Genomic DNA, 20,288 nt, shown 5'->3' with positions numbered 1-20,288 from the left:
ACTGACAGCATGGAGCCTGCCTGGTATTCGCTCTCCTTCTGTGTCCCACCACTGCTCCCCCCACCCCCCTGCCACTGGCCCATGAGTGTGCATTCTTGCTCTCAAAATAAATAAACTTAAAAAAAAAAAATACAGAGCAGTAACTAAACAATGTGTCAGGGATCTCTCTTTCTCTATGTTTATTTTTGACAGAGAGATAGCGAGCAGGGGAGGGGCAGAGAGAGACAGAGGGAGGGAGACACAGAATCTGAAGCAGGTTCCAGGCTCTGAGCTGTCCGCAGAGAGCCTGATGTGGGGCTGGAACTCACAAACCGTGAGATCACGACCTGACCTGAAGTCAGATGCTTAACTGACTGAGCCACCTGGCACCCCATGTCGGGTACCTCTTAAAGTCACCCTCGTCTGAAGTATTCTCAAATGGCAAAATTCAACAAAGCCTGTTTCTTACTTCATTCCTAGAATATAAAAGTAAAAGATGAAAGAATGAACATTTCCTTCAACTATTTTCTCTTCAACATTGTAGTTATTTATTAGGGTTACAGCATTCACTGTAGGGAGTCCTTTCAACACAATGTTATCTGTGATATATTTCTGGAAAAAGTCTAATGATAATTCTACTCCTGGGAGTGCTCATTCCCAAATTAGAACATGTCTACTTGTCTTATATGAGCTAGGTTAAGATGGTATTCTCATTGGAATTCACTAAGGTAAGATGATTTTTAGCTTTCTGATTCTAGATTAAAAAAAAAATTAACTAGTTCAAAAAGCTCGTTCACAACCTTAGCTTTAGAGAAACCTGACCACTCCTAGTATATTTTACTCAGGTTATTTTCTCTTAACATTGGTTCCATCAATTCTCTCTTAGCACAGGTAGTCCTTATAACCACATTACCCACATTCCCTTCACAGAACAACATCAGCTGCTTAAACACTGCCACCTACAAAAAAAATTTAATGCTTAACAAAGAACATGAAGGACACCTTAAACATCACTGCATAAGATGCTTGGGCGGGTAGGTGAAAGAGGGACAGAAAAGAAGGTTCATCTCTTCTTTAGTCTGTTTTGGCCAAAAACAAATAAAAAGAAACAATGTCACACTATGGGAGACATGATTTGGTTATGATGTGGTCACAGGTTTTGCTGTTCTGTTGTCTCTTCCTCATGCTCTTGAGTGTCTTCATTAACCTGTAGGCACTGGTAGCTGTGTGTGTCTTGCTATCAGAACCACAGTATGCACATAGCAGAGAAGTCAGGCTTTTGTAGAGTCTTTTGGTACCGTGAAAAAGTCTCAAGTGGAAATAAGTAGGGCAGAAAGACCCCACAGCTGTACGCTTCTTGCCACCGTGTAGCACACAAAACATAAAGATGCTTTTCCCTCAGATACAGACTTACCCATTTAACAAGGGGCCATACTTTATTCTCCACCTCTTGTTTAAAGTTAAAAGGAAGATTTATGTTAACATTAGCTCCTCATGACTCAGAACTTAATTTTCTGCTTTTGTTTTTGAAGAATACATCAAACATACAGAGGAAAAGGTCTCACTTTATTCTTTGCTTTTTAAGTTTTTATTTTAATTCCAGTTAGTTAACATACAGTGTTATATTAGATTCAGAGATACAATACAGTGATTCAACAATTCCATAAATCACTGGAAGCTCATTATGACACGTGAACTCCTTAATCTCCATCATCCCTCCCCCAGCCGCCCTCCCTGCTGGTAACCATCAGTTTGTTCTCTATAATTAAGAGTCTGTGAGAAAAGGTCTCACTTTAAATGAAAGGGTGTAGTGTTTATAGATCAACTGCTAGACTACATGGATTCTATTTTCAGATATTTTAAGTGACCAAACAAAACGGGAGAAAATAAAGTACAGAAAAAGGGTGAATATAACAGCTTCCCAGGGCTTTCCACAAGAGGCACTGGCAGCTTTCAGGATACAAGAAATAATGACAGATATAAATACTGTAGCTGCAAATTAACATTTAGCAGATGAGTTTTTGAAAATGTCCTGTTTGGGGGATTCTTCTTTAATAGGCAGCCAAAGCTCTCCAAGCATTTAATAGAGAACAGTGTTTAAAACTTAAACACCACTCTTTTCAAAAACAATTCTTTATGTTTAGATCCTCTCGCATATTTTATTTTTTTTACGTACTTTGAATTGCAAAATCTGAAATGCCCTTTAAGCTTGATGAGCTAGTTCACAGAGCTGTGGAGTATGTAAAGCTTCCAATACACATGATGCCTATGTAGACCATTACCATGACAACAGTTTCACTGAAACTGATATAGGAGATGGAATCAAGACTGGTGCAGGTTTTCCCCTGCCACCCGAAAGAGACTTCCTGTGAAACCTTTCATAAACTGAAATGGCATAAAGTCAAGAAGCAATTACCATTACTCTCTATGGAAAAATTTTTGAGCATTCCCAGGCCCAAAAAATAACCTCTCTTAATTAAGCTTTTCTGATACCTTAGAACACATCTTGCTAACAGATGCACAAAATAAATTGAGATAAAGCACAGATGCTCACAGACACAGTTCAGAGCTATGGAGGTTTGATGCTGAGTATCATTCCCGGGAAAGGAGACTGGCAGTGACACACTCTGCTCCTGTGCATACCACCTCTGTAATGTGAAATAAATGCTGAACGCTATTTCCGCTTTTTGCCCTTTTTTTGTAAAAGCAACAATCCTTTTCCGATTTCTTTTAGTAAGTGAAACAGGTATGAATGCAGGTCTTTCTTAAAAGTGAAGTGGCATAAGCTTGAGCTTTTGAAAAGCGGGGGATACCTTGTACTCTACTTCTGCCAGTCATCACTTTTAACTGGATACAGCATAAAATCCATTTTGCCCCCCCCCCCCACAAAAGATGACTAAGTGCCATGTCCTTATTCTTCTAAGCAAAACAATATTAAAAAGAGAAAAAGACTCATATGTGTGAGACTTGTACTCTTTAAACCCTACAAAACTGTACAAGAAAAGAGATCTGGCCAGAGCCCACAGGAGGGAGGTGTGTGAGAACGAATTTATGAAAAATATGAACTAATTACTTACTATTCCTTCTTAAAATTCTCACCAGTAAAGCAGGACGGTGCATAAAAAAAAATCAAGTGGAACACAGAGAACCATGCTGACTTTTGCTGCACAAGCATCACAAGAGAAAGAAATACCAGACAAGCATTCGCATCAAGTTAGAGTTTAAAAGGCCCTAAACTTTGTTTATAACACCCCTAAGTGTCATCTGATCTGTGTGCTTAGCCTAGTTCTTAGTTTCTTCATGTTTATATATTATCCCAAAGCCAGTATTATGAGAACGGTACTTCCTTGAACTCTGCAACACAGAATTCAAACTTAACATTCACTGCAGAGTGAGAACAAGGGTTTTACAGGCATACGGGGGGGGGGGGGGGGGGAGCTTCTCACCATGTAGATTCATTCACATCCATGATGGAAAAGAAAGAGGCAAGGACTGGGTTAGACTGCTAAATGACTAAGTAGTATGGGATCTGATGTAGCTTACCAGGAACAAGATGACAACATGTAGCTAAGTCAACACTCATTCTCTATCTCCTTAGAGGAATAAGAACAAAGCCTTTACCTGGATCTGATGACAAGAAGCTATATTCAGAGGACAGGCTGCTGGAACAATAATTACTACTCTTTATAAAACAAATGAAGGCACCAAAGAGAATGAAGAATATTCTGCATTAAGAGGACAAAGCTGAATGCTGGAAAATTAATTCAAAGCTAATTTGGTAGCTCCAAAGGAATTTTATTTAAAATTATTTGAAGAGCACAAGAAAAAGAATTCTGACACGTGTTTCCAATTTTACCATTTTCCCTCCTCTTCTCTTTCACGTCTGTCCACTTAAGAATAACCCCAAGGGTGCCTGGCTGGCTCAGTTGGTACAGCATACAACCCTTGATCTCAGGGTCATGAGTTTGATCCCCACAGTGGGCATAAAGATTACATAAGAAAAAAAAAATGAATCACCCCAAAATTCACCTTTAAAATTGATCTTGAACATGGAATCTGGATTCAAGTTGCATGTTTCCTATCAAAACTTTACTGTTGTTGTTTTTAAATATTTTATTTAAGTAATCTCCACACTCAATGTGCAGCATGAACTCAAAACCCCGAGATCAAGATCACATACTTCACTGACTGAGCCAGCCAGGCACCCCACTTCCATCAAAATTTTAAAACATAATTTGTGTTTACTTTGCATAGTGAAACAAAGCTATTTATTCCATTTTCTAGTACCATAAACGAAGGCAAAACAAAGAGTTGGGAAAATATCATCTTTCCATTATGTTTACAAATAATCAAAGTTCCATAATCAGAACTAACTTGGCAAATCATATGAAAATGCAAGATACAGAATACACAGAGCTTGCAATAAAAAAAAATTTGCTTACAAGGACTTAGGGCATTTGAGCAATGAATTCCTGCTGAAAATGAAAGCCAGATACCATCATGTATTTAGTATCTTCCCCAGCTGACATTTGTTGTGGCTAATAAAACTGTAGACAAGATGAGTGATACAGAGAGCAGGGAGAGATACCAACATTTTTTTTTTTAATTTTCTTAACATTTATTTATTACTGAGAGAGAGAGAGAGAGAGAGAGAGACAGACCATGAGTGGGTAAGGGGCAGAGAGAGAGGGAGACACAGAATCTGAAGCAGGCTCCAGGCTCTGAGCCATTAGCACAGAGCCCAATGCGGGGCTTGAACTCACAAACTGCGAGATCACGACCTGAGCCAAAGTCGGACGTTTAAAAAACTGAGCCACCCAGGTGCCCGATACCAACACCCTTAGCAACACAATTTAAGAACTTTCGTGATGTCACATCACAGTCTGAACCCATCAATAGCCCAGGCCAAAATCTCAGAACTGGGAATACCAAAACAAACTTTATCATGAAAAAAGTAATATAAAGGCATCAGCCCAGCAGTAAGAGGCTCTGGTCATTTTAAGATATGTCCACAAATTCTTTGGTATCTTTCTCTTCAAAAGGTAAAGCCTACTTTACTCTCCTTGCAGAACTCCCAAAACTAGGTCATAAAAGGCAGTGTGGCTCCTTCTTGCACTTTCTCTCTCTGAAATCACTTACCTGGGATGTGGATACTCAAGCAGCCCCATGTAAAAGTCGACGCAGAAAGGAACTGAGGCCTTGAGCCAACAGCCAACACCAACTTGCTAGGCATGTAAGTGAGCTACCTTGGAAGTAGCTCCTATGGCTATAGTCAATCTTTCAAATAACTGTAACCTTAGCTGACATCTTGACTTTAACTTTCTAAGATTTTCTGAGCCAGAACCACCAACCCAAGTTGCTCCCAAGCTCCTGATCAAAAACAACTGCAGGGTGAAAATAACTGATGTACAATGTATCCACTGATAAAATCAATGGATGATCAAACAAGTTACCAATCCTACTATATTTCTCAACCTCCAAGGAAATGTTATAACTCTTCACAAAATTCTATTTTAAGTTCTGAAGTTAAGATCATACTTAATTTCAGGCTGGAGGACATTCCCTTAGATGAGAATACACACCAAGTTCCAAAGGAAAAACCAACACAAACGCAACACACCAATACTAAGTCATTCAGGAAACATTCATTTAATTTTGTAAGTGCAAGGCCCCAAACACAAGAGGGACTACTATATAAAATGTCCAAACAGCTAAATTGCATTCTCACTTGGGCAAGGAAAAGGAATGATGAAAAATAAAAGGATAGAACTGCTGCTTAACAACACTTTCTTTTTTCATGTTAAGCTTAGTTTCAGAGTAAAATATTCTTTGTGGTAGAGAGTACCTTCCTATTAACTACAGAGCTCCTAACAGTATTCACTGGAGTTTTCTGCCATATAAAAAGGATACTTAACTACTTTGCATCCCCATCAATTGTCTCTCTTGTATGTTCAATCTCCCTCTTTGCTGCCTTTTTCTATTTTAGTCTTCAAATCTGAGTCTCCTCTCTCCTACAATGCAACTCTGCCTTAAACCCAAGTGTCCTTCCTGAAATACCCTCCTATTCTTCTTTTTGACTGTCACACTTCATTACCTACTTTTCACAATTCCTAACCAGCATCTTTCTCCCTGTAAATCCCTACGGGCTTCTGCGTTCGATCTGCACTCATAACAACAAAGACTTACTAATCTTACTCTTGTGTGTTTGCTTTACATTTAATATAGAATTTATCATTCTCTCTGGATCTTCTCTTGAACTCTGGGTTTTGGAAATGATTCCTTCACTGACAATGCTCCTCCATATTGAAATAAATCAGAATCCCTTGACCCCTGCTTCATAATCTTTTAGTTACAACCATTTCTGTTGAGTCCTTAGTACTTGATACTCAAAACTTTTGTTCAACATTCTCCTTAACATGGACTCCTGTGTCCAATATTTCTTGACACCACACTCTGAGATTAATTTTCATCAAATACCAATGACAGAGATCCCTCACTGGTGTGCTTAGTGATCTGAGTGATTAAGTGGCCTTCATGAAACTGGCTATCAGAGTACTACCTCCCATCGCTTGATAGTAGCCACCAAAAGTTAATTTCCCCTAGGCTATAACTGTAGCATCAAGAAAGTAAGCCAAGAAAAGGCTGAGTCTCCTAGGTTAACATCTAAACCCAATAGACCGGCATTCAAAGATTCCTACAACTTACCTTTCTGGCCCTTTCTCTCACTACTGTCTTTTATTTTAGTTCCAGTCTTTAACTTGTAATATTCTTCCTCCCACCCAGATCCCTATCACTCAAAATCCAATTAAAACGATACAATTTCTATAACGACTTTTTGTCCATTTCAATCTAAGGTGATTTCCCATTCTAAACTTTACCACTAATCATCTGCCATCAATTTGGCAGTTAATTGTCTTCTTTCCACTCTTAAAGTGAATCATTTGTTTTGTTTTTATTATTTTTTTAATGTTTATTTATTTTTGAGACAGAGAGAGACAGAGCATGAATGGGGGAGGGGCAGAGAGAGAGGGAGACACAGAATCAGACGCAGGCTCCAGGCTCTGAGCCATCAGCCCAGAGCCTGACTCAGGGCTCGAACTCACAAACCGCGAGATAGTGACCTGAGCTGAGGTTGGACGCTCAACCGACTGAGCCACCCAGGCGCCCCTCATTTGTGTTTTTAAAGTCCTTAAGTTTGTGTGTGTTTTTACTACATACCTGAATAATTTTTCAAACCCGAAAACAGGTTTTAACCTGTTAACACACCTTGCTCACAGCAGATATTGCTAACAGGGTGGTAAACAACACTGATTACATGCGATCTCTGCGGGTGTAGACTAACACTGAGAGGAGGCTACTCTGAAGGTAGCCTGAATCAGCAGAAAAAAGGAGCATTAACCATTAAGCCAAGATCACATTCTACCACTAGAGATTCATTCAATCAGTAAGTTCTTCTGACACAAATCAATGCACACTTTTCACTCAATCCAATTGGCTTGTGGTATCCTACAATTAAAAATAGCATGAAAAGAAAGAGAGAAGGGTTTGTGAAGAAAAGGGAGTATTTCCTCAAGGAAATACTGGGTCTTCCCCTCCATCACCATTCCTTACTCAATTAGGCTTCTTTTACTGTCCAAATAGTCTCCAAAAAAACTTCAAATGTAAAATTCACAATGAAAATAACAGTAACATGTTAGTACATGTATAACATTTTAAATAATATATAGGTATTGGCAAAATGCGTTAAGTCTGTTTAATTAACAGGGGGACATAATCAAAAAACATTTGGAGAACAGTGGCCTGTGTATCTACAACGCTAAAGAGTTTAAAATAAGATTTATGAGCTGATTCTAGGGGCACCTGGGTGGCTCAGTCGGTTGAGCAACCGACTTGATTTCAGCTCAGGCTGTGATCTTGTGGTCGCGACGGTCTTGAGCTGACAGCACAAAGCCTGCTTGGAATTCTCTCTGTCCCTCTCACTCTGCCCCTCCCCTGCTCATGTTCTCTCTCTCTCTCTCTCTCTCTCAAAATAAACATTAAACAAAAAAATAAGGTTTATGCGCTGATTCTAAAATTTACATACAATGTAAACAAATAATAATAAAAAGATAACATTTACATAAAAATGCAAAGAGCCAAGATCAGCCAAAGCCAATACTGAAGAAAAATGAAGCTAGAGGATCTGTGCTACCAGTTATTAAGACTTATTATGAAGCTATAGGTTAAGAAAGAGTGGTACTGGTTTGGGGAACCTGGGTGGTTCAGTCCATTAAGCGTCTGACTCTTGATTTTGGCTCAGGTCATGATCTCATGGTTTTGTGAGTTCGAGTCCCGCATCAGACTCTGTGCTGACAGCATGGAGCCTGCTTGGGATTCTTTCTCTCTCTTTCTCTTTCTGCCCCTCCCCTACTCAAGCTGTCTCTGTTTCTCTCAAAAGTAAATAAAAAAAAAAAAAAAAAAAAAAAAAAAAAAAAGAGTGGTACTGGTTCAATGATAGACAAATGGACTAATGGAACAATGACCCATATAGATACAGCCACTGATTTGGCAAAAACGATGCTGAGTGCAGTAAGGATGGTCTTTTCAAAAAACAGAGTTGGGTCAAATGAATATGGATATCTATATGTAAAAAAAAAAAAAAAAAAGATAACCTTTACCAGATTAAAAAACTACCAAAATTCCTTGTAGATTTGAATGTGAAAGGTACATCAAAAAAACTTTTGAAGAAAAACATACAGGATTATCTTCATGACCTTTGTATAGGCAAAGATTTCTTCAACAAGACACAAAAATGCTAACTATTTAACAAAAGACACTGTTGAGTTTGCAAAAGTTAGCTGCAGGGGAGAAGAAATCTGCAATACATAAAGAACTACAAGTCACTAAGAAAATACAGATACCCTAATAGAAAAATAAGCAATGTCTTGAATAAGAATTTCATAAACGAGGTTATCCAAATGGCCAATAAGCAGTAGAAAAAATATTCAACATCATTATTCATAAGAAAAATGTAATTTAAAGCCACAATGAGATACCACCACAAAGAAGGGCTAGAATGAACAAACAATAACTAATACATTTTGGCAAGGATGTGGAGCAACTAGAAACTCTCATATAATGTTAATGAGAACGAAAACATTGGTGCAATTGTTTTAGAAAATTGTTCGACATTATCTATTAAAGATGACCATATGCATACTCCATGATTTAGCAATTTGACTACTAGATATATATCCCACAAAATACATATGAATTTTCACTAAAAGTTGCATACAGTAATATTCACAAAAGGAGTTATAACAACCAAATATTTCCCTACAGTGACTCTTGTGGGGAGGTCAAGGCAGTGGAGAGGAAGAGTGAATGGAAGGAAGTAGGCACAAGGGACTTCTGGAGTAGAGTTCCAATAGTATTTTGTGAAGTAATCCAGCTGTATGTACACTTAAGATTTATGCACTTCCCCATATGCATGTTAATATCTCTAGAAGGACAGCCAAGGCAACAAAAAAGAAGACATAAAAAGTTTAACATACATACAACACCTATTACTTCTGTCTCTCTAATCCATTTGGCTTGTTATCTACTAAAGCAAAGCAAATGCTCTTTTCAGAATCAAGTTAGCTTTTCTTAGAATTGTTGAGTTCAAGAGTCACTAATTTTGTTAGAAAAAAAATTTAACTTCCCTAATAACTTTGTTAGGGTACTGCGTGTCACTCCCAAATTTTCTTCCTCCCACTCTGACTTTTAAAGATGGACTCCACATTTATGTCAGTCTTTTTCTAATCTTTCAAAATTTTCTTGCCCGTCCTAAGTTTGTAATTCACCATCTGAATTATAGCAAATACCTCTCCCATTATACTATTAAGACATTTACCAAAAATAATAAACACAGTTATAAGTCTATTTTCTGTGAAAATAAAAAATTCTGAGATTCCACAGTAAGATCCCTATTTAAATAAAGTCATCTTCCACAAGATTTGTAAATTATATCCATCGTGCCAGAAGTATTTTTTTGAATTTTTTTTTTTTTAACGTTTATTTATTTTTGAGACAGAGAGAGACACAGCATGAACAGGGGAGGTTCAGAGAGAGAGGGAGACACAGAATCGGAAGCAGGCTCCAGGCTCTGAGCCATCAGCCCAGAGCCCGACGTGGGGCTCGAACTCGTGGACCACGAGGTCGTGACCTGAGCTGAAGTCGGACGCTCAACCGACTGAGCCACCCAGGCGCCCCCAGAAGTATTTTTTTAAACCTCAAGAACAGCAAACAAGTCATATCATGAATGAAAGGCACAAAGCACACATGATGTATTTATCCCACACAAAAGAGCCCAAGACCTTGTATTTAAAAATCAATTGATAAATTCAAACATCAGCACAATAATCATTACATTTAAACCTCAATGCTGTTATCCAATATTTGATGAGTTATCTTTTGAAAAGAGACTCATTTTTGTCAATCTTTTTTTTTTTTTTTAATGGAAAACTGCCAGGATCAGAGTAGACTATGAAATTTCAAAGTATTTTTTTTCCCTAAAGTTTATTTATTTTGCAGGAGAGACAGCATGTGCATGAGCGAGGGAGAGGCAGAGATGGGGGGGAGGGGGGAATCCTAAGCAGGTGCCATGGTGTCACTGCAGAGCCAAACGCAGGACTCAATCCCACGAACCGTGACATCATGACCTGAGCTAAAAATCAAGAGTCAGACGCTTAACTAAGCCATCCATGTGCCCCTCAAAGTGTATGTAGGTGTGTGTATGTATGCTAAAATATTATGCATCTTAAGTTTTAACTTTTATATTCTTAACTTATGAATTTTGGACATCTGTTCTAAAGGATTAGGCATCCAGGGTCCTGGGAGGCTCAGCAGGTTGAGCATCTGACTTCAGCTGGGGTCATGATCTCAAAAATCATGAGTCTGATCTCCGTGGTGCACTCTGCACTGACAGCTCAGAGCCTGGAGCCTGCTTCAGATTCTGTGTCTCCCTTTCTCTCTGCCCCTCCCCAACTCACGCTCTCTCTCTTTCGGTCTCTCTCTCTCAAAAATAAACATAAAATTGGGGCGCCTGGGTGGCTCGGTCAGTTAAGCATCCAACTTCAGCTCAGGTCATGATCTCACGGTCCGTGAGTTCGAGCCCCGCGTCGGGCTCTGTGCTGACAGCTCAGAGCCTGGAGCCTGCTTCAGATTCTGTGTCTCCCTCTCTCTCTGCCCCTCCCCTGTTCACGCTGTCTCACAAATAAATAAACGTTAAAAAAAAAAAAAAAAACATAAAATAATTAAATAAAAATAGAAGATTAGGCGTCCTAAATTTCTTTCTCTACTCGGCTTTGCAAAACAGACAAAACCAATGTTCTCTAGATAAATGCTTCTTGAATAAAAAAAAATCTGTTCACAGAAGCCAGTGTGAGAAACAGGAAAGTAGTAGTAATAGACACATTCTAACAAAGTCATTCTTGGGGGATAGTTCCCATAATGAACTACTTTGTTCAAGTTTGAATCAGCTGGGTTCGTTCAAAATTACTTATCTTTGGGGCGCTTAGGTGGCTCAGTCAGTTAAGCATCTGACTATTGATTTCAGCTCAGGTCATGATCTCAAGGTTCGTGGGATCGAGCCCCACAATGGGCTCTGTGCTAACAGTGTGGAGCCTGCCTGGGATCCTGTCTCCCTCTCTCTCTCTCAAAAATAAACACTAAAAAATTTTTAATTTTAAAAACTTTAAAAAAATTACTTATCTTTATTTATATAATCTTTGAATACCAGGGATATAACAGGTACATACCAGAATATACCAAGAGATGGACCTTGACTGCTAACTACAGGTCAGGGTAACTACAGAGTGAAATGTGCATACTACTTTCTGAGCAACATCTGGTCTTCTCTTCCATATTCAGAAAGTGAGACTCTTCATAAGCTCCAAATGTTAGTTTCTTTCTTTTCTTACTATTAAAAAGAATGATCCAGAATCTTCTACATGGTGACTCTCTTTACTTAGTCCTCTGGCTATTCTAATATTATGGAGCCGTGTAATGCTGTAGTTTTCAAACTGTGAGCAGTGAGAGTCATGATGTCATTTTTTAGTAGGTTTAACTAACGTTAAAAAAAAAAAAAAGAAAAAAATCAGTACATTGTACATGAAGGCTAAGTATTGTTTTGTGAATACCGTTACAAAGAGTATGTATGTGTATGTAATATTTTGTATATCTATATGCTTATCAGGTGGTGATATAAAATATTAAGAAAAAATACTGAGTTGTGGTCACACTTCAAAGGCCACAGATATAATGAGCTTTATTATATTTTTATTAATTGTTACATATGGAGTCTCAACAAAATAATTCTTAATTCAGAAGTTATGTTAACCTTTAAGGCTAGATACCACGTAAAGATAATTCTGCTTAGTTGAAAGCAGCAATTTCTTAGAATAGATCAACAAACTCTGGCAAAACAGACTGTCTGGTTGATATATCAATATATACGTGTTGGAGATAAGGATGATGAGACCAAAAGCAGAACGGTGTTTCTACACATAAAGAATTAGCTTTCAGCTACCTGCAACCTACTGGGGTTCAGCAAGTTAGTATACATAGTAAGCCACTATGGCAGCAAGTATCCATTTACAACATGAAATTAAAGAGGAAATGAAAGCAAATCTAACTTCAATTAGATAAACTTAAAGATTTCACTACCAATTTCCCATAAGGCATACTGCCCACATCTGAATTTCTCAGAATATACATTTTGTTTTTAAGTTTATTTATTTTGAGAGAGAAAGCACGTGGGCAGGCTCCACACTCTTAGCACAGAGCCTGACACAGAGCTTGAACTCACAAACCGTGAGATCATGACCTGAACAAAAATCAAGAGTTCAATGCTTAACTGACCTAGGTGCCCCTCAGGAAATTAACTGATACAAGGACCTCAATGAACACATGCACTGAACACACTACGGTGTGTTTGAATACACATATGGGAAGGCATATGTGAGTGTTAAGTAAGATGCAAGTATCTACGTAAGAATACATAATAAACTCTTAAGAAAATGGTGCTTTCTGTACCAAAAATAAAACTAGCAACTATTTATAACTAGAGTAATAAAAAACTACCAAACGTAGGTGAAATCAGTCAATAGGAAGTTAAGCAACTCTATCAGACAGTATCTCACTAATAGAAGTCACCCTGCCACCACTGACTACATTATTCCAGTAGGACCGGAATCTAATTCTACTGTCTGTTTTACATTACCAGTCTTATCTCCAGAGTCCAAAAAAGCACATGGAGCAATGCTTGAGAAACCAATTGCGGAAACAGAGATCATATGGGTTCTTCAGTGTACAGGGGGCAAATACCATATTCAACCAAAGAATATCGGGCATTCAAAAGCAATTAACTATAAGACTAATGACCCATTAAATTTTCTAGAGGACACAAGGATAATGCCATGCCTTCTAAACTTTTAATTCTGTTGAAGGACTGTAACATATAAATATATAAATCTCTTCTCAAAATTCTCCAGTGTTACCCATTTCATTCAAAATAAAATCCAAATCCTTGCAGTAACTGATGGTGTCCCTTATGATATGGACCTACATGTATACCCTTATGTTCTGTCACTTTCTCCCTTACCTATTCTACAATGGCCAAAACAATTATATGAAAAGGTATTCAACATCATTATTTTTCATGGAAATAGAACTTAAAATCACAAGATCACAATGCAAATTGAACAAAATGGACTGACAATATCAGGTACAGGCAAGGATGATAAACAGTAGCACACTTCTCACATTGCTTGTGGGAGTATAAATTCCTAAAACCATTTTGAAAAATTTCTAAAACCATTTTGCTGATTGGCAGTGGCTACTAAATCTAAACCTACATATACCTGATGATATAGCAATCTCATTCCTGGATATAAACCCCAAAAAAAAGAGTGCTTACATTTATCAAAAGACATGTACAAGAATATGCATTGCACTTTTATTTACAATAGCCCCAAAATGGAAGCAACCTAAATATCCACCAACAGTAGTACAGGTTAATAAATTGTGGTCTATTCAGACAATAGAATGCTTTATGGTATTAAAAAGAAATGCTATAATACAACATGGATGAATCACACAATATTAAGGGAAAGCAGCTAGACATAAAAGTGCACATACTGGGTAATTCCATTTACATTAAGGTCAAGAACACAGGTAAAAAAAACCTATGATGAAAGAATAGTTGGTTTGTTCTGAACTAGAGGTATCAAATGGGAAGATGTCTGAGGCAGACTTCTTCCCATGTCTGGAAGTGTTGGAAATGTTCTATACCTTAATCTAGGTATAATTTAGTAGTTACACAAGTAACTGGGTGCTGGAAATGTTCTATACCTTAATCTAGGTATAATTTAGTAGTTACACAAGTGTATACACTTGAATAAATTTAAAGAGTTGTATATTTAATATTTGTGCGCTTTATAATAAAATTATATACAAAATACACATTAAATATACGCATACGCATAGACACATGATACACACACACACACACACACAGACACACACACACACCATCAATACATTAAATTATAACTCAGTACACTGCTTCCTCTGGAAATTTTGGGTTCATCAGGCCCTCACTTACTTTATTATTACTTTTAGTATAGAAATGTTCTATACCTTAATCTAGGTATAATTTAGTAGTTACACAAGTAACTGGGTGCTGGAAATGTTCTATACCTTAATCTAGGTATAATTTAGTAGTTACACAAGTGTATACACTTGAATAAATTCAAAGAGTTGTATATTTAATATTTGTGCGCTTTATAATAAAATTATATACAAAATACACATTAAATATACGCATACGCATAGACACATGATACACACACACACACACACACACACACACACACACACACACACACAGACACACACACACACCATCAATACATTAAATTATAACTCAGTACACTGCTTCCTCTGGAAATTTTGGGTTCATCAGGCCCTCACTTACTTTATTATTACTTTTAGTGATGCAAAGGAAAGGGGAGTACTAACATGGACACGTGATGGTGAAATAATTGCTTACCTTTAACAAAGGGCAGCTGCAAAGGTTGGGAAAGGAGAGTGGAAAATTAACCCCAAGAAGGAAATCCTTGTTTCTCAGATATCTCTGCTGGCTTTCCCCTTCTGGCTCTCCCCAGGAGCGCAGCTGATGGAGCCTGTAGGAGGCTTTCAGAGACAGGAAAAGAGCTAACCATCTGAAACAAACCACAGCAGACATGCTTATTCAGTGCTCCATGGAGGTTTGAGGGTAGTTCATAGCAGCGAGGAACCTTGTCTTTCATTCACATGTCTCTTTTGTAAATCTTGAACATTTACAAACAGTTCTTTCCTTCTTTCAGATAAAGCTGTTTCGTACTTTTCTTCCATAAATTCTATCTTTGGCATGACTTGGTTTGCTACTATGAAAACTAAAATCCTCCGTAAAGCTCCTCGTTTAAAGAATATTTAACTTTATCACAAAAATTCTATTATAAAAACATCCTCATATCAGGGAAATAGCCTTTTCTAACAAGGTCACTATTTATTATGTAAATACAAAATAATAACATTAAGTGAAAGCCATTATTCCAGAGAAAAAAAACATAGAACTAAATTTCCCAGAAGACTTAAGGTAGGCTATGCTGCAATCACTACTAACTAAAGGACTCAGTGGCCATTATTTGCCCTGTAGAAGCAAATACAACATACTAAACTAACTAGAAATTAAGACGACTTAAAGACCTTCTGGTAGCATTTGGGGGAGGGGGAAGCCTAAATAATTTTTATATAAGGTATATTATGAAGTATCATGCAATTATTAAATGACCAAAGAAAATTAGAACTCCCTTATAACAATTTTTACCCTTAACAAGAAAAAAAAAAGGCTCGTTAAGATGATATAATATTAAATGTTTAATTTCACAGTCTAACCTCTCTCCCTATTTATCCCCAACTGCTCTGTCATCAAATTAAGCAAACTTCTCACCTGGCCAAAAGTCCCTGAAGCATAAGGTTTGCCATTTCTGCTGGCGATACATCAATAAAGCGAAGGAAGGAGAAACAGCTTTCTTCATTAACACCTGGAATGTCAAAGGACAAAGTTAAACCCAATAGCGAGCAAGTCAACTAAAGCCTACTGAACTGCTGAGTTTTTATTTAAGAACGAAAAGATATCCAAAGGTTTTGTCTCAGCCACTACGATGTAAGTTACAGCATCATATTTTTGTATTACAATCACAAGTGGGAGAGGCAGACCTATGAGATATGGTATACAATGGGGCAGAATGGAGCTGGCTCACTGGCTACCTTTCGGCTTTTTGGTAGCTTGTCTAATTGCTTTTCTCTTTTTATCATGGCAGGAGAAAGATAAGTACAGAGCTGAAGATTCTGAACCTTTGCCTTAATACTCTAGATAATGCTCAAAGCTGAGGTGCTCCTTTCCCTTAGACTAAGCAGGAAGGAACTAAGTCACATTAATGATAGTCCTGCATTGTCTCTGTCAAGTTTCAAGGGTTTAAGAAGATCTTTAAGAGGCAGGTAAAAAATAAAGGTGGAAGGTCAATGTAATAATTTTTTATTTATTGTTTCCTGTTATAGCCACAAATCATAGCATCTACAGATGAAGACAACTAATTTACTTAAAGTTTATCAAGACTTCATAAATACAGACCCAGCAAGTAGGCAAAACCATTACTAGTTGCAAATCAGTCACTCAGCAAATCAAAGAGCCATTCTGGTAAATCCCTGGTATATTTTCCTGCCCAAATATTAAAATACCCACCTTTTCTGTGAAAGAGAGACTGTTGGATATAGTCTGGTGCAAATGGAGAAAGAAGAACCCTTAACCACCTGTGAAGTAAAATAAAATGAATCCAAACTCAATATAAATACTGGGAAGTTAACTAGAGGTTCAAAACTAAAGAGAATCTTTTAGATTTGAAACTGCTTCTACTTTTAAGAGGTTTGTTGCCATATTACCAGACAGAAATCATGGCATAAATGTCAGAAAGTACTAAGTAATTAATATTCATATAAAAAGGTAATACAAGTTCAAAGTCGTCTCATTTTATTTCAGGGAATCACAATTCAAAGCTGTAAGTTACCACATACTACACAAAACAGTGCTACAGCTCTGGTATGTTTCCCGTTTCTCCCCACCTATCTAGTTGAATAAAAAGCCTGGAGTTAACACAAAGAATTCTAAACCCAAGATGGGGTGCCTGGGTGATTCAGTCAGTTAAGTGTCCAACTTCGCCCCAGGTCATGACCTTGTGGTTTGTGAGTTTGTGAGTTCGAGCCCTGCATTGGAATCGCTGCTGTCAGCGTAGAGCCCATTTCAGATCCTCTGTCTCCCTCCCTTCTGACCCTCCTCACTCACACTCTCTCAAAAATAAACAAACATTAAAAAAAAAATTAAACCCAAGAAATGTGCCTCAACTTCAGTTTCATTAGACTAAATATTGTTGATAATTATTTTGATAATGCTGCTTATATTGTTCTTCTACAGAATGAACTTTCTAAAACCATGCTTAAGCATGGATGTGCTTAAGCATCCATTGGGAGCTTGTTAAAAAATCCAGAAGCTAAGCTACTCTCACTCACAGGTGTAGAACTGACCCATGCAAGTATTTCTGAATAGAACTGGCATATTATATTAACAACCACTTCACCTTTACCAAATTTGTCATTGCTGATTCCGGGAGGAAGGTAAATTAATCTGAAATCCAATCAGTTCTCCCACACCAAGTGTAAAATAAAACACACAAAATAATCTCAGTACTGAGGCAGAGAACTTTGGTGACCTCTCTTGGTTCAAGTACATATTCACTCACACTCACACACACACACAAACACACACACACACACACACACACACACACACACACACACACACACACGTTCCACATTCAGAAAGGCATCTGGAAGTGTCTAGAGACATTAGGTCAACCAGTTAAACCCTTGATATTGTACAGATTACTATCATAGTATCCATCAATAAATAGCTGTCCACCCTTTGCTTAAATACCTCATTGTTAGGGAACTCAAACACTCTCCAGTAAAACCCCAAAAGCACTAAGCCACAAAACCCCAACTTACAAAAACACCCTTAAGCACCCTTAATATTAGTATTTTTGCTCACCTGTCTCGTGAATGGTTGAAAACCCTGATCTGTCCGTGACGGTAGATAAACTTTGAAATCTGGTATGGCTTTAGGGAAATATGAAATGGAGACCAAGTTTCTTGTCGTTCAAATAACTCTGGGTGATTACACACCTAAGAGGAAGGGAAGTGATAAGACACCACTGTCATGTACACACATCACTCTAGGAATCATGGGGAATCCCAAAGCCTGAATGTTTACCTTTATGAATATATGCTTTCTCATTTCATCTCTTTTTAACAGGCTTTGTTTATTTAGCATCAAAGTTAGAGCGTTTTTCTTGAAATGAGTTAATGAAGACAACTCCAAGGCAGCTGACCTAAAATCTTACCTTCCTAAACTGCATGACCAGATTCATGAGGCTGCTGGTGGTGGTCTGTGCTTGCTGGGTAGAGCCCATAGAAGACTGCAATAAGTCTTCAATAGAAATTTTGTTCTTGAGTGCCTGATATAGCAGCTTCTGTCGGCTGGTTAGTTGGCAATACATTAGAATCTCAATCTGAAAATCAATAAGAACATATATATATTGAAAAACTATAAGAAAATTCAGTATCAGCATAAAGTTGAAAACACATACAAGCCAGATTATGGCTGAAAAGATAATATACATACCTCTATAAACTCAGTATCTCTCTATGAGCCTGTCATGTGGCTAATTATCCAGAAAAGTATTCTTTCTTTGACGCTTTTCCCTGTCACTCACTCTACATGTTGTCCCTGGGCAATCTCTTCCATTTCCAAATAGCACCAACTCTGACCACTGCAGTGACTTGCAAAAACATATTTCCAAACATCTCCAGCCCCATATTTTCTTTTTTTAAAAAAAAATTTTCTTTAATGTTTATTTATTTTTGGGACAGAGACAGACAGAGCATGAACGGGGAGGGTCAGAGAGAGAGGGAGACACAGAATCTGAAACAGGCTCCAGGTTCTGAGCGGTCAGCACAGAGCCTGACGCGGGGCTTGAACTCACAAACCGCGAGGTCATGACCTGAGCCGAAATCGGACGCTTAACCGACTGAGCCACCCAGGCGCCCCTTCAGCCCCATATTTTCAACTACCTACTATACTAGTACCACTCAGAGGGGGCAGGAAAAAAAAATCTTTACCATAATTTATTAAACTGATTAGCAGCATTATCATTCACTTAGCTGCCCAAAAAGAAACTTTAATCAGCTCTGATTTTTCTCTCTCATGTTCTGTCATTTCCGAAGTCCCTCAACTCCAACAGGAAATTAACCTCAAATCCCCCATTCTGACCATTCCCAATGTCTTACTGCATAATCTCATCATATCTAATCTTCCTGCCTACAGTCTTTACTGGTTCTAAGAAACTTTCCATACGAATCTTGTAAGGTAATTCCAACTGCTGGATATCCTTCAACGTACATTACTGCCTATATGAAAATATTAAAAATTCTCCAGCGGCCACTAGGCAGAGAAGGTCTCCCATACTCTTAACCCTCCTGTCCCAGTCTCATCACCATGTCTTCCTATATACCTTAGCAACACGCTCTGAATAATGTCTGCTAAACATGCTGCATATTTGAATGTTATTCTACCTTTGTTCACATTGCTCCTGTGGCCTAGCACCCTCCTTCTCACCATATTTTCCTAGTAAATGCCAATTCATTATTTCAGACCTAGCTCACATGTCATCTCTGATGCCTTCTCTAACTTTCCCTAACAGAACTACTTCCTTATGTGTGTTCCCATTATACTTCACATAGACAATCACTGTTCCTCTTAAGACATAATATTACTTATTTATGTACTCATCTCCCCTGGAAATCTGAATGGAACCTGGAGACTACATCTTTATGTACCAGTGGCTAGCAGGCACTAAGAGTTTAATAAAAGAATATAATATCTAAAAACAGATTAGAAACAATACTGATATTTAAGAAATTTTGAGAAAAACACTATTCACAGTGGTTAAGAACCATACTACATCTTCTGATCACCTCCCTACTCACCACCAAATGACAGAAACTATGACACTGCTATAAGTTTGTTAGGCCTTTTCTGATACATAAAAGGATTCACTGTTTTAAAAAGTATTTTCCTTCCATAAGGTATACCTGTGCAACACTGCTATTTATTTAAAATCAGCCAGTTT

The 20,288-nt window shown here is 37.8% G+C and overlaps 1 protein-coding gene across 1 annotated transcript in view; it reads right to left on the bottom strand.

The window, feature by feature from the left end:
- Nucleotides 1-20,288, bottom strand: part of INO80 (INO80 complex ATPase subunit) — a 137,121-nt gene that overhangs the window by 50,130 nt on the left and 66,703 nt on the right. The window contains 5 exon segments of the mRNA XM_023255482.2: nucleotides 15,053-15,224; nucleotides 15,995-16,088; nucleotides 16,790-16,857; nucleotides 18,149-18,282; nucleotides 18,501-18,668. Coding sequence (XP_023111250.2) covers nucleotides 15,053-15,224; nucleotides 15,995-16,088; nucleotides 16,790-16,857; nucleotides 18,149-18,282; nucleotides 18,501-18,668 — 636 coding nt within the window.

The sequence above is a fragment of the Felis catus genome, chromosome B3 (assembly GCF_018350175.1).
Source record: "Felis catus isolate Fca126 chromosome B3, F.catus_Fca126_mat1.0, whole genome shotgun sequence".
In the NCBI taxonomy this organism is placed as follows: domain Eukaryota; kingdom Metazoa; phylum Chordata; class Mammalia; order Carnivora; family Felidae; genus Felis; species Felis catus.
The sequence above is the reverse complement of the archived record's forward strand: the minus strand, read 5'-3'. Positions and strand labels throughout refer to the sequence as shown.